Here is a 16,212-nt window from a genome sequence, read left to right as displayed (position 1 = left end):
CTTGTGGTACCGGACAGGTGGAGAGTGACGGGATGTTGCAGCTGACAATCACCCATATGCAATACTTCTGGTTTATGGGATAACAAAGCTCCAGAGGTAAGCCAAGGAGAAGCTTCACCAAATACCCAATGTGTTGTCTTAAAAGACACAAATTCTGTAGGATTGGGTTGGAAAGATGATCCACTTAGTGTTCTTTTGGAGGACTCAAGGTGGGTTCCTAACACGTCCGTCAGGCAGCTCACCATTAAAAGTTTTTTAAAAAAATGTATAAGGAACCCTGGGACAGGACTGTTTGAGACCTGTCCCAAAATTTGCAAAGAGAAGCAAAGGGGTTTATTCATAGGAGACTCATGGAAAGAGGGACACCTTTGTCTGAATCTGATCCAGTTGTAGTCAAGGGCTGTTTGCCACTAGATCAATGACAGGAGAATGGTTTGGGATGTGTTAATTTAGGTGTCCTGGAGATCAGCTACGAGGCAAAGACTTCAGAGCACATCATTCGTCTGTAAATAATACTAGGAGAGCAGAGAAGGTAAAGGAAGGGTGGGAAAGGCAGCCCGTGGTAGGTACCTCGTGGAGCCCGGTGTCTGTGAGTAGATAAGAGGTTAGTTGCTGACACAGAGAGTGACTAAGGGAGCCATGATGGTGGACAGAGTTAAAGGCATCCTCATGCAAAAAGGAAAAGATGTCTCCTTAGTGTGGGAAGTTTTCCTGTAAGACATTCTTTGCCTCTGAGGATTCCCTAGCAAGTTGGTTGTCTCTCAGCTGTGAGAGCTGACTGACTGCCAAAAGTATGTAATATTGTCTTAGCCTGAGTTACTACGGTGGTGATCAAAAACCATGGCCCAACCCAACTTGGGTGGGAAAGGGTTTATTTCACTCAGTTTCTTATAACTCTCCATCTTCAAAAGCAGTGAGGGCTGGGACTCAAGCAGAGCAGGAACTTGGGAGCAGGAGCTGAGGAGCAGAGGCCGTGTTTGAGATCTGCATTCTCCACGACTTGCTCAGCTTGCTTTCTTGTGGAGCCCAGGAACATCAGCATAGGGGTGACACATCCACAGTGAGCTGGACTGCCCACATCAGTTACCAATTAGAAAATTGTCCTACAGGCTTGCTTACAGTCCAATCTATGGACTCATTTTCTCACTCGAGGCTCGCTCCCCTCTGAAGACTCTAGCTTGTATCAGATTAACATAAAAATAGCCAGCACAACTGTTCATAGACTTGCTCTGTCTAAAAAGAAGCCTGCTTGCCTCCTGCACATCTCAGGCCATTGTGGAATAATATAACCTCCACAGTGTAGCCCTGGATGTCTCACTGCATAACTGATTTTATGGAGCCCTTTGTGATCTAGATCTTCCTCCTGCCACGCTTGTCTCTTCTCGCTCCTCCATCCTTACCCCACTACATTTCTCGGGAAGGACCCTCACAGATCTCTTTCACATGAGCTCCTTTTTGGAAGGAATGTTGTCATGGTTTCTACCAGTCTGGCTTTGTGACTAAATAGTGAAGTGGTGAAGTGTGAGAGATGTGGACACAATCAGCCTCTGTGCGCCTGTGTGGATGCCACTGCTCACCTGCGCCTGTTTGTGAAATATTGAAGCACTTGTGGTTCAGGCAGCGTGGCTATGGCATTCTTCAATAAATAGTTTCCGTAAAGCTTGGAGTGAGTGTCCGTCAGTGAATAGTTAGGCGCTAATCAGGCCATGCCCACATGCAGAAGCTTGGAAGAAAAGAGCAAGAGCTATACATAGAGCCTGTCTGTGAATCTGTAGTCTTTAGCAGACTCTCCAGGTATCACGATTCAGGAGCTTAGGAGACATTCAAATTTAAGTCTCCCTTTCGTCAGGGCATTTACAGGATTCAAATGCTGGACCTGGGGACATCAGAGGGCGGAGAGTGTAGTGAGCACCTTTATTGGATGTGCTCATCTTTCCCACACTCTCAGACTTGAATGTTCTCTCCCTGTCATGCAGAACCCCCCACTTCTTGCTGCCTCCAAGTCAGGGACAGTCTGGCTGCAGGTTGTGCTGTGGAATACACATCAACCTCATAGTAGGACACACACCCCTTCCTCTGAAACCTGGAAGAAGGGACCCCTAGTTTGCTATGTGAGCCTGAAGTCTCTCAGAGCTCCACCATGCTGCTGTCTATCTACAGTATTAATGCCTCTCCCAGGAAATGTATTACCCCAAAGGGCAGCCTGCCTCAGTGCCCCCCACCCCAAACCAAGGCTTTTCATCTTTGGAAGAATGAAGCCATTAAGGCCGTGGTGGACAGGGAATGTCTGCCTGTCTAATTCACAGGTCAGAAGTTACATGTGACACGATGAAGCCGTTAGGAATTCACGGAGGCTCAAAAGTTTCCAAGTTTAGTTCTAAGTAAGAAAGTCTCATATTTGCCCACTTTGACCCAGAATTGCTTCATACGCACATAAAAAGCCAATCATGGATAGAAATGTGGGGGGTGCTCATGCATACAAAAGTGTGAAGACTGATTAACAGCTCAGTATGATACTGGACACCTAAATTTAAATGAAATAAAACTGTCTAGACTTCCTTGATGAAACCAGTTATATCTCAATGCTCAATCTCTCTCTCTGTTTCTCTCTCGTTCTCTCTGCCTCCTCCCCCTCTCTCTGTGCTACCCCCTGCTGTGTGTGTGTGTTTACAGGCACAAATACACACACCTGTATGGAGATCAGTTGTCAACCTTGTCCATCATTTCTCAGGAACTGTCCACCTTGCTTTGGGAACAGGGTCTCTCATTGGTTTGTTTAGGCTGGGGAGTCTGAAAATTCAAGGGTTTCTTCTGTCCCCAATTCCTCAGTTCTAGGATTACCTTTCTGTTCTAACATACTCAGCCTTTAGTTGTGCTCTGGGAACAAAATATGGTCTCAAGCTTGAAAAGCAAACACTTTATCAAATAATCTGTCTCCCAGCCACAATACACGGTTGCTTTATATAGTGACTGACTACTGTACTGTATGACACAATCTGCCATTTCTGAATTTGCAGAAGTTTCTATCAAACACAGTTGCTCTAGAATTTTTCTCATTTAATGAGTACTTAGCTCCATTTTAATTTGGTAATTCACTGTACTAACTAGTATCCCCTTCTCAGCCCTAAAGAACTTTTGGTGGATTTTAGTGAATTATTTATAACTTATTTTATTTATTTATAATTATTGAGTTCCATTCATAAGTAAAACCCTGTAGATTTAACAACACAGTAAGACAGCATTCCTGGTTTGGTGCAGGTATAAGAAAAGTGATTCGTCCTCTAATACATTTGGGAGGAAAGAGGAGATGTGAAACCTTAGTCATTTGAATGATGAGTCTTGTTGACAATATACTTAAACCTGTAGCCCATTACCAACAATTTTTACATGCTGGTGCACAGTACATTAAATAGTTTTCTTTGTGTAATTTCTTTTATAGGCCAGTGCCAAAGGTAAGTCTTTTGTTTGTTTGTTTTTGTTTTTTTGTTAAAAGGGTTACATTTTATTTTTAGGACTTGGGACAAATAATCCACACCCTCCTATGTAAATACTATGATGAAAACTTGGACGATAGCTCAGTCATTGAAGAACTTGCTGCTCAAGCATGATTAGTTGATTTTGATTCCCAGAATGCTCATTTAAAAAGCAGGGAGTGATGATGCAAAGTTATAACCCAAGAACTGGGGAAAATTCTCAGGGTTTGTCTGGCCAGCCAAATTGTTAAGTTCCAGTTCAGTGAGAGACCCTGTCTTAATAAATTGGGAGGATGGTCTCTGGGGAATGACACCCAAGGTTGCTTTATGGCCTCCAAATGCAGTTTTACACACTTGCTTGGGCTTATAAGTACATATATGCACACACACACTCACAAAGACACAATGCTAGCAAGATGTGTTAACTTTCTTTCATGCCCGGAGAGCACTGCTGTATTTAAATGAAAATGGGTGGATTTATTAACTTCAGAACGCTGCTGTCAGGAAGATGACGGGACCCTACTGGTCTGCTCTCTGCACAGGCCTGGCTGCATTGAAGATTTTGTTTATATAGGGAAATACATTTTAATTTCACACTGGGAAAACATTCCCACACATATAACAACAATAAATATTGCACAAACAGTGCTAAACTAAAGCTGAGCCTAGAGTGTATGGCTATCATGCATGTATGAAATCATAAGTTTATGTCCCAGAATGAATACACACACACAATGGGGAAAGGAAGACACATACATACATATATGATAACGTCACAGAGGCATTGCTTGCTATAACAAACATTAGGTTACATCTGTGTAATATTTTTGTGTAGTCATGAAACTAATATTAATACCAGGTGCTGTGTGTTCTCCCGAGAGGGAAGTAAGGTCTCTCTTTGTACTTCATGGCATTTTAAAGGCTCAGGACTGTCTCTGTTTTCTGATAGTAACAAATAGTCAATTATCAACCACTAGACAAACAATTATGTTTAACAATTTTTTCCCTTTTGTACTTTACATCACCCCATTTAAGTTATAAGCTGTCAACTGGTAAACGTAGATACTGCATTTATGGATATGAAAGGAAATGAACATGAGAAAAGGAAATGGCTTGGCCAATTTCTGTAAGTCTGATTTAGACTATTCTTCTATTGTTTGTTTGTTAGTTGCTGAGGAATGATTGCTAGCCGAACTGCCTCCATTGCTGAGGATAAACTGAAACTTCTGTTCCTCTAGCTTCCATTCTTATGTTAGAAATCCAGGCACACTGCCATATCTCCTTTACCCAGTGCTGAGAAATAAATCCTGGCCTTTCTGCATGTTACAGCAATCTACCAATAGAACTGCATCGCCAGACCTGAACCTGTTTTAAACACATTAAATTCACATCATGTAGCCTCACGCAGTCTATATGGTGGCCTGGAGCTGTCATTAAGAAGCAGACATGGTGGTACTACCATTATAGGGTTCTTGGTGTTCGTACCTAACATAAAAGGCTAATCACACTGAAGAACTTTGCTTCCCAATTTTTTTTCTAGTCTCATCTCCTCATAATCAAATGATTCAAAATAAAAAAGTAACTTCTAAAGACCTTCATGGAATCTTAGTGACTAGTGTTGCCCAAAGAAGGTAGTGTGTACATATGTGTGTATGGTATGGTGCTGTGTGTGTTTGGTGTGCGATGTGTGTGTTATGGTCTGGTGTATGTGCCATGTCTTGTGTGTGTGTGTGTATTTGTGTGTGTATGTGAGTGTGTATTCTGTGTGTCTTGTGTTGTATATGTTGTGTGGTACATGAGAATGTGTTATGATGTGTGTGTGTGTGTGTGTGTGTAGTTGTATCTGTGCCAAAGTAGAAAGTCAAGAATTTGAAACCTTTTCACTCATCCATGAACTCTGGAAGCTGACCATACATTGATGTAAAAGAACCAAATTCTCCATGTAAACAAAATTGTCATAGCAGAGATATACAATCTGGACTTCTAAATACAAAAATTTCAAAGTAAAGAAAAAGACTTAAAATTTCAAGGGATAATGTTAAACATAATTATTTGGAACTCTGTTTTATAGGGAAAAAAGTCATGAACATTTTTCCTCTTATGGGTAAAAACCGCTTTGATTATTTGTGTTTAATCACACAAGGTAAATTCTCTCGCTGATCTGGATCACATCTGGCAGTTTGATACTTGGCCAGCAGTGGCTAAATTTCCTGTTCTCAGTGTTTGTGAAAGCCCATCTAACTTAATCCCCCAACTCTGAAGCTTTCTTACCACAAAACACATGACATGTGACACACAGAGATCCTCCCTAAGCTGTAATTACATGGAGTGACTTGGCCGCCTAAGTTAATGGCCACTGACCTCAGCTTAGTGCACTTCCCAGGCCTTTTCAAGAGTGATTAGTGCTCTTTCTTGCTTTTTATTTTCCTTGTGTGAGATGAGATGAAGGTTAGAGAGGCCTTGGAAGTAAAAGAACACAATCCATTCAGCAAATCCCCTCCAGTGATGAGCTAGCGATACTGGACAATCCTTAGCTCCTGGGATGGCTTGCCAGAACTTGGTTTACTCAACAGCTCCATTAGTGGTGTCATTTTTATTTAATTTTATTTTTATGTTTTAAGAAATTAGTTTGTCCCTGATGGAACTCCTTACATTTGTATTGGTTGGGATAGGAACACAGCCTTCCCGGGTTCTCCCTCTCACTTTAGACAACCATTGTCTCTGCTGGTACACATTCACATGCTGTGTACTGTCTTCCTTTGTGTGACACTTGAGAATATCCAACTCTGCTCTTAAACACTGGAAATAAAATATTTTATTCATGTTCAGTGCATGGTGGATTTTATGTGGTTCACAGAGGATTCAAATACTTTAAAAGATACCCAAGACATGCAAGAAAAGTCCTTCCTTCACGGAAAATGGAGCAGCAGGTTGGAGAGCAAGAATATGGCTTGTTGAAAAGAAATTTCCTCTGAATGAAAATAGCTTTCTTGAATGCAAGGAAAAGGCTTAGGAGACTCAACAAGTAAATAAAACTCAAAAGTCCCATGAAGTCTTGGAAACCTACAACACTTGTAAGGCCTCTCTCAGATGTGATACCAAGTGTATCATTTGTGGAGCGGAGACTCTGGGCTCAGGTGAGCTGCTGAGGGATCCAGCTGGACTTTTTAGATCATCACTGCTAATGAGTTATCCGTATTCCTGTAAGTGGCCTCTTACCCACAGACCTGCCAGGAACCCTAGTAAACACAGTGGTTCATTAAGTTAGACCGGAGTAGACTCCTTCCTTGGGATGTTATCAGTGCACTGTCTGTAGTGAACAAATGTTTTTCATATCTTCTCAGGAAATTTCAGTCACCACCCCTGAGCTTCAACAGACCTGCAGGATGGGATGACATTTATGGGAATGAGATCTGTTCTAACTTGATTCTATCTTCAGGAAAGTAATGGGGCGTTCTCTAACATTTGCATGGAAAGCTGGATGACACAACACAGGAGGAATCTGTTAGCTACTGTGACAGGAACAGGAGTGAATGAATAGACTGTTAAGAAAAGCTAAACAAATCTCAGAAATCTCAGTGTGTCTTTTCACACTTTTCAGTAGCATCAGGTCTCCTTTGTGACGCACCCCCTTCATTATTATCCAGTCTTCCAGACCAAGCCAGTTGTCTCTGCAGATCAAAAGTCTTTCTGTTTGCTACTGATTAGATTTAGCTACCAGGAAACTATGTGTTAGCTTATGAACGTCTGCCCTGTGGAGTTTGGTTCTCCCCTAAGATGCCATGGTAGTTAATTACAAGTGTTAACCTGATTTGGTTAAGGGACCCCACCAGTTGAAAACATTGTGTCTCTGAAGATGTCTCTGGGAGAGACTGGCGTTTCAGCCTCTTAATGGGACAGATCATTTCTCATCCACATGAAAAGATTCCATGCAGTCTCTGGAAGGATCAGACAAGGTACACTCACCCCTCCTTTGGGCACGAGACACCTGCCGTCTGTTCTTAGCCCACAGGCTTTCAGGCTCAAAAAACTTTGGGCTTGGAGAATTACAAAGACAGTTTCCCATTCTCAAGTTTCAGCTCAAGAGTTACTCCATCAGCTTCTCTGTTCTCGGAGCTCTGGATCACAGGGATGCATCAGTTTCCCTGGTTCTCTAGTTTGTAGCAAGCGTGCTGGGGTCCTTCTCAACTTCTGTGACCACAAGAGCACAGTGAGCCTCTTCCTGCATATCTGTACCAACTATTATATGCCTAACTGTTTATTGTGTCCTTTCACATATATAGCTGTATGCATCTGTAAATAAATGTATGTAAAAATATGTGCATACTATCTCTCCAGAAAATCTTAATAAATACAGACATTTTTCTTCTTTTCAATGTACTTGCAATTGTTTTGTAACATATCACTTTTCCTTCAGTTCTTCAAACGACTTTGCACTTCTGGAACAACTTTTCTGTCTTCTATCTTCTCTTGTCAATAAATTGAATATTCCTTTATGTGCTCATTCTACATTTGTACGAGACTTGTGACTTTAACAGACTAAACATCATATTCTAACAGATATTTATTGCTTAGCAATTTTACGCTATGTACTTGGAAATAAAAAAAAGAAAAACTGCATGTGTATCTTATTCCTTAGTCTTCAAGAGCTAAAATCCACTTTAGAGAGACAGATGGCTATGTTTTAGTGTGTCTGTTTGTACATATGCAAGTGTCAGCCCTGGTTCATGGATATTTAGAAGGACAGTGACTGTGTACTGGGTGAGTCATGAGGGAAAAAATGAATGTGACTAACTCAAAGAGGCTGCCAAAATGTATGCTAGTATGGAAAACACCGTATTAGGAGGACTGGGGAATGCATTTCAGTTGGTCCAGTGCTTGTTCAGGGCTTGATGCCAAGCACTGTTTAATATAGGAATGGCCATACAGGCCTGCAACCACAGAACTGAGGAGACAGAGGCAGGGGATTCGGACCTTCAGGGTCATTTTCAACTGCAAAATGAGTTCCAGGCCAGCTTGAGCTAAAGACCAGTGGAAAAACAACAGAAGAATAAATCCTGAGGCTGAAATGGCAATGTGTAGACTTATTAATCACAATCTGCTATTGTTCACTTAAAGTCCAATAAGGCAGCAAAGCAGATACCAACACTTGCACTCACCCAAAGGGAGTATGGGAAGAGAAGGCTGTATCAGTGAACTCGACAGTGCTAACCATTTTACAACAACATAGACATATGTAAAATTATCACACTATGTAGTTTAATGTATATAATTAATTTGTTCCTTATGCTTCAATAACACCATGGGGGAAATAATTGCACTAATAAGAATAAGACACATCTACTTCTCTGTTCATTACTGAAGTTTTGAGACTCTGTTGGACAGAGACATGGGGAGGGTGTCCCTGGATGACAGTGACGATGGAGGAAGAGTTAGCTTGGTGAATTCCTGGCATTGCCGTGGCATTCCTCCCTGTGTTGAAGCTCTGGCACCTGGGAATGAGGATGAGGGTGATTGCTCTGTGGAGGGTGGTTGGTGTACTGTGAGGAGAAGCAGCCACACCTTCTGCTTCTCTGTCTCCTAGCATGCTGCTCTTGTGATTATTTTTTTTTTTATTTTTTATTTTTTTTATACAGTTCTGTGTTACATAACCTTGTAACAAGACTGAAATCCTAGATAGACATCCCGGCACTAAGGGAAAAAGTCCTTGATTTTTTTGTGGCTATCAGAGCATCCAACATTTCATACCTATCGTAGTATTTGCTTTGGGGAGCGTATTTGATCTCTGTCCATTCATAAAAAGAAAGGGAAGGTTTAAAGGACTCCAGTAGAAAAGGGATGATCAGGCTGTTATTTCTTTGGGCCTGTTAGTTTATAAATAAGACACAAATCTAGTCTAGGAAGAAAAAAATAAATCATCACTTTCCTGCAATTTTCAAAATCAATTAATGTTACATGGTTCCTTTCTAGCTTGCTAAATTTTATACTTGCCTATTCATTCACAGGAAAAATGTGTTTTTCACAATGTTACCATCCTTTTACGTTTTATACTAATATAATCATAGCATATTTACATATATTCCCTATGTAGAATATATTTGCATATACTCCTATTCATTACTTTATTCACTCATCTGTGCATACATTTTAGACTCTGAGTTCTTGGGTTTTGTGCTTACATATCCAATGCAAGCTAATTTTTAATTTATTTTACATTCCAACTACAGTTCCACTCCTACCCCTCTTCCCGCCCTCTTGTTTCCCTCCCAGCCCACTGCCCATTCACTCTGCCAAAAATCCTAATTTTTAAAAGTATCTATTATTTAATATTTTTATTTGTGTGTATACGTTTGCATGTGTGTGTCTACATGTGGTTATTTGCATGTGAGTGGAAGGCCTGTGGAGACCAGAAGAGGGCATCATAGCTCCTGAAGCTGGAGTTGTGAGCCACCCATTATGACAGCTGGAAACCAACCTCAGCTCCCCAGGAAGAGTAAGCAAACACTTTTAACCACTAAGCCATCTTTTCAGCCCCATGGTCTTTTGTTCTTCTGAGTCAGGGTCTCTCGCTAAATCAAGAACACACTGGTTTGATTAGACTAGATGGCCAGTATGGCCCAGGGATCCTCCTGATTCCATGTACTCCTCACAAGGCTTGGGTTACTATGTACACTGCCAGGTCTGGAATTTGATGTTGCTGATGGACTCAGGTCCTCTTGACATGAAGCAAGTACTCAGACAACTGAATCATCTTTTTAAACCATCATCTCTTTATTAATCATATCCCTACCTGCCCAGGCCAATCATACATTAAGCATCTAGCATAGTCCCTAACACATAGGAGGTACTCTTGAATAGTCACAGAAGCATTGGCTGGTCATTAATTGGCCCCACATCCTTAGCTTCTAACTCTGGTTGCATTTTAAAATCTTCTGAAAACTTTTTGTGTATTCAATTGATAAATAACCATACAAAACATCTGGGTTATGGGTTGGACAATGTTACTGGCAAAGGTGCCCAGGTGGTTCAGACAGAGGAGAGCCAGGGTGCCAATTTCCCTAGAGCCTGGCTTTGTCCATCCCTAAGGGAAGATGTGGCCCTGTGAATGGATAGTGGTGCCAGTCACTGGGCTAAAGGGGGAGTTCTGTTCTCTCCATTCCAGCTTCATGACTGAAACTTCTGCTTAGCCTCCTCAGTCTAGACTCCAACAAAAGGAGACAAGACTTCAGTCTTCTCTCACACACACTAGTTTGAGGTAGAGGTGCCCAGGATCCCCATCCAGCCAGAAATGACAGGTGTAATTAATCATTACAGAGACATTGTCTCCAGTCAATATCTGTTTCATAGATACAATGAACCTGCTCTTCCCCAGAAGTGGATAAGGTGTTCCTAGACAGTGCTGACCTGGCACCATACAATTTGAGTAGAGGTGAGACTAATTGTCTTCGAAGCACTTCTTACAGACTGTATTAAAATGTCTCAATCTGTGTTTCTTCCTGAAACGAAAATGGGGTCTCCCTGTTTGGCTCCCAGCTTTCTGTTCTACAGTGGTGAAGCTTTTCTCAATGCGGGTCTATAGCCTGGTTCTTCAGGTAGTATTGCAAGGCATCATTCAGAAATGCCAAAGATATAAATGCAATCTCCACAAGTGGCTGGCTGATACCCATGGAAGACCACAGTGTCATAGCTGGCATGTGAGTGCTGATTGGTTCCAAGCAATTCTTCTTCCTGGCCAACCCCTCTCCCAGCTTTGCTAAAGAATCGAGCTATTATTACAGCAGCAGTGAGCATGAATTCTGAATTCATTTGAGTTTGATTTGAAATCAAGTGTTTTCCTCCTTTCCCTGCTCTGTTATATCAGGCAAACTATGCCATTTCCCTGAAGTTCAGCAACTCTATTTGGTGGGAAAAGGTTATAATCAATACTACATGATAGTTTTGCTATGGACTAATATGATAATGTACATAAAATAATTAATAAAGTTCACTACTTATCATATTAGTCAAAGACCAGTATTAGAACAGACAATGCATGATGGAATGCTTTTTTTTTTCTTTTTGATTAGTACAGGACGTTGCCATCCACAAGGGTTTCAGAGTCTTCTGCATACATAACACATGTTTAAGTCTTTGGTAGAAAATGACTAAATAGTGATTCTCTGCAGCATCTAATATATTGTAAATGCAAATAAGTAGCTGTTGTACAGTTTTGCTTAGGGAAAATGACAAGAAAAACATTCATATTCAGTATATAGGCAAATTTTTTATTGTTTGCACCCAATAAATAGGGAGAGCCAACTGTAGTCTTAGATGGCTTTTTCAAATAATTTATGTCTCTGACTTTTTGGTTATTGATAACCATTATAACTGCATGCTTGTAACACATAGTATGAAATAAACTACAACAGTATAAACAGACCTATAAATCAGAATTGATGGAGATTCAAAATCATAAAGTGTTAACAAATTAAATCCATCAAAGGTTAAAATATTAATAATTAGATAACCAACTAAAATGTATTCCACAATGTAAGGAACATCAAAATAAAAACATGTAAGATAGTCTGCTTAGTATATAGACAGTTAAGATGAGTTGGAGTGAATGAGAAAAGGCAAATGGACAAGCTGCACTTACATACAAAATTTCTATATAAATTTGTATGTATGGTGAGTGTGTATTTGAATATATGTTGGTGTACATGTACTTGTTTATGTGTAAGAAGTCCCAAAGTTGACATCTTTAATTCCCTAGTTAGTTTTAACCATCAACTTGACATTGACATAGCCTTGAGTCACCTAAGAAATGATTCTTGAGTGATTGACCATATAGTGCCTGAGAAAATGACGGAGCAAAGGAATATCACATAGGGGAAGAGTGATCACACTGACCCCGGAACCCACACACCAATTTTCTCTCTCTCTAGTTCTCTCTCTCTCTTTCTGCATCTCTCTTTCTCGCATGTCTCAGGGGACCGTCTTGATTGTCAGTAGATATACACTGTGGACAGCACCATCTACTAGACCAATAGTCCTAGACTGTATTAAAAGCTTTCTAGGCATGAACTTGCAAGCGAATCATCAAGCATCATTCTGTCCCTCCGCAGTTTCTGCTGTACTTCCTTGGTGGTGAGTGAGATCTTCGGACAGAGGTAATAAAGTCCTGTCCTCAGATTCCTGCTTCAGTTCCTGCCCAGGCCTCCTTCAGGGATGAACTATAACCTGGAAGCTTGAATAACCTCTTCTTCTCTAAGCTGCTTTTGGTCCAACTGTTTTATCACAGGAATAGAAAAGGAACTGTATGTAGCAGGTCTTCCTCACTGCTCTCTACCTCACATGCTGGGGCAAGCTCTCTTGTCAACTAGGAACTCCCATTTAACTAGTCTTGCTAGCCAGCTTTGCTCTAGGCATGGCCTGTCTTTAACTTCTGAATGCTATGACTACATTCAGGCAGCTGCCACACTCTCCTGACATTTACATGGGTTCTGGGGACCTGAACTTTTGTCCTAATGCTTGGGAGGTAAGTGCTTTACCCATTGAACCATCTCCCATCACCCATCAGCCCTGGCATTTAACTATTTTTAAACCAAGAACAATTTTATAATAACAATCAGCTTTTAGAATTTTACAAGCTAAGGTCTTTTAAAAAAGAAATTACCTAGTTCTCTATATCCGTTTCTATATATCACAAAATCAATATCAAAATATGATTAAAATATAGTTAAATATCCAACATCATATTGATTAAGTTCAATTTGCATTAGTTATAAGTTAAGTGTAACTGCTCTATTTTTACCAGACCAAGTAATAACCCACAGTACCCTCTATATGGCAATGTTACAAATTATTTATCTTCTTACCTTTAATTCAGCACATTTAATATATACTTTAAAACAGTACTATTAACCTCACAATAGAACTAAATGTATTGACATATTTTTAAAAACATTCAATTAACTTATCATGAGCACATTTTGTGGTCATTTATCCTGACATATAAAGTGTACATAATAAAACAAATATTTTTAAAAGTGTAATCTTCTTCTCCAATACTTTTTATGATGGCAAAACAAGGAATTCACAGGGTTGTGGATGGTAGAGTGGATAAAGTGCTTACATACCAGCATGAGGACCTGAGTTTGATCCCACAGATCCATTTTAAAAATAATAGGCATGGTGGTGCATATTTGTAATCAGGCAGAAGGAAAAAGCCAGGCAGCCTAGCCTTCAAGCTTCAGTCCAGTGAGACACCTTTCCTTATAAAAACGTAGATGGCATGTACTACCACATACTGAATACCTGTGTGACCGTATATATACTCATATGTTGTTTGTATGAACACATACTTGCACACATAAGAATCCACAAAAAGAATCCCACAGGATGGCATGGCTATGTGCTTCCAAGACAGAGCACTTTCCTAACATGGGTTCCAGGGTTAGCACCTCCAGAAACACAAAACAAAACCCAAAGAATTCCTCAGTGGATCTTCGGATTGAAGAAGTGTGATTCAGTGTGCATTAACTCTATTAAATGATGGGAAGCATTTTTGTTATAGGCTTACCCTAGCAGATTTCTTAAGGTTGTCTTCTGTCCCTCCCCTAGGATATGTTGAACATATGTGTGTCTGTACATACACGTACACATAGAAATCTACAAAATATATTCCACAGGATGGCTATGTATTTCCATGAGAGAGTATTTTCCTGACATGCCTAAAGTCATGGACTCCAGGGTTACCACCTCCAGAAAAACAAAAAACCCAAAGAATTCCTTGGTTGATCTTTGGGTTGGAGGAACAAGATTCAGTGCGCATTACTATCTATTACATGAAGGGAAGTATTTTTGTTATAGACTTAACCTCACAGATTTCCTTCTGGACTGTGACTTTGGATGTGACCCCGGAACAGATAGACACAGTATCTCTCCTCTCCTTAGTACTTACTATGTCCTCATCCTAACACACAGATTTAGGGCATAGTCTCTATACTTACCCATTCTCCAGTTTAACTGAGCTGGACTGGAACTTCCAGTGAGATCTGAGGAGCTGGAGAAAGCCATTGGTGAGAGGAAGGAGCCCAATGGGTCATCACAGTTGTCTGAAAAGATAGGGAGAGAAGACGAGGTCAGACTCTACTGGTAAGACAAATAGGATCTCTCATTTATTAGCCATCTGTGCTGGAAAGGGTTGGAGAATATTCTGCAATGGGTGTTATTATTGCGGTTGTTTCCCATAGCACTCAAATATGGTATGACTTCCTTGCATGGATGGAGGAAATGAAGGCTGGGGGTTTCAAGTTCACAACTCTAGAGAGTGGCATAACCAAAACACTCAGGAAGATTTCTTTGAGTCAAAAGCCCAGCTCCCTATGCATAATTTGAGCTGAGCATTTGTGCAAAGCCTTTCACAACATGTGTGTGTTTAGTCCATAAGGGAGACTTTTACAGGAGGGTGTTGTTTATTCTCCCAGCTCGGTCTCCAAGGACGCTTGCAATAAATGTGTCCATCCCAATAGGATAGTTTTGAATTTCTTGCTACAGCTTATAGGTGAGTGGGTGAGAAATGTGCTACTTACCGAATAGCTCACTTGTGTTACAAGAAGTAAAAGAGTAGTCACAGGTGTTACACAATCTAGAGCTGCATAGTAACTTCAATAGCTAACTTTCTAGTCTTCCCTGCTGAGATACTATCAAAGGCTGCTTTGAGAATACTAAACAAGCATGGGTCCATTGGGTCAAGGAGACCACATGACATGTCTTGACAACATAGTTATGTCTTTTCAAGTTCACACAAATCCATAGTCACTGGATTTCATATGGAGGGACTTGGCCTTCACACAACACATACCACATGCATAATTGATTTGGATATTTGTGCTCACCAAAACTAGCATTGAGATTTAATTATCATGCAGCCAAACTAAGAGGCAGGATCTTTAAGTGGTGATTAAGCCATAAGGACTCCACCCTCCTTGTGAATTTAATGTTTCAGAACTGCAGCTTCTCAGCCTCTTTCCTTCTGTCACTTAGTGACTCAGCGATTTGGCCTTGCTACATCCTGACACCTTCATATCAGACTTCCCAAATTTCAGAAATGAACAGCCAGCTGTTCCTTATGAGTGATCTTGTCTTGGGTATTCTGTTACAGTAGCACAAGACAGGTTAAGGAACTTAATCATTGACATAAGTAGTGATGTATTTTTCTGAATCTTCCACTAGATGGTCCATGTTTTCATAGGTCCTTAGAAAGGAGTTTACTGCATAATAGAACTCAAGTAAATGTGTGTGGAAAAAGTGGGATGCTGAATGATACTGGCAGGGACAAAAGAAAGGACCAATCAATCAACCAATTAGCTAACCTCACAAAGCCCACATTCTTTTCCCATTTTTCCATTTTGAACACAATTGATTCTCTGGGACATTGAAAAATGACTTCACAAAATCTAGACAGACCTTATTCAAAACAGATTTGAAATGTGCCACTCAAGGTAAATTTCCTGGTGTGCAGGCTCTTGGGAGGAACTGATCTGACATTTGAAAAGAACATTTACATAGGATCATGCTTGTTTATCCAGCCAATTCTTACAAAGCTGCGTTTCAGATAATTGCAAGAAAAAATAATTAGAAACGTGAGGATTAAATTCTTGTTTGTTAAGTGTGTTTGGAAATCACCTGCTAAACTGTGTTTCAGGTTTCTCCAAATGCAAATGCTTCAACATTGTTTGACAAGAATGGAGTAGAG

General features: G+C 40.4%; 1 protein-coding gene across 1 annotated transcript in view; it reads right to left on the bottom strand.

Annotated features, from left to right (window-relative positions):
* Cntnap5 (contactin associated protein family member 5) overlaps positions 1–16,212 on the bottom strand; it is a 976,150-nt gene that overhangs the window by 756,251 nt on the left and 203,687 nt on the right. Inside the window, exon 2 of the mRNA XM_057769582.1 lies at positions 14,465–14,569. Coding sequence (XP_057625565.1) covers positions 14,465–14,569 — 105 coding nt within the window. The remainder of the gene's footprint in view (positions 1–14,464; positions 14,570–16,212) is intronic.

Source organism: Chionomys nivalis, chromosome 5, assembly GCF_950005125.1.
Source record: "Chionomys nivalis chromosome 5, mChiNiv1.1, whole genome shotgun sequence".
NCBI classification, from domain to species: domain Eukaryota; kingdom Metazoa; phylum Chordata; class Mammalia; order Rodentia; family Cricetidae; genus Chionomys; species Chionomys nivalis.
Note: the sequence above shows the minus strand (reverse complement) of the source record. Positions and strands in the feature narration are given on the sequence as shown.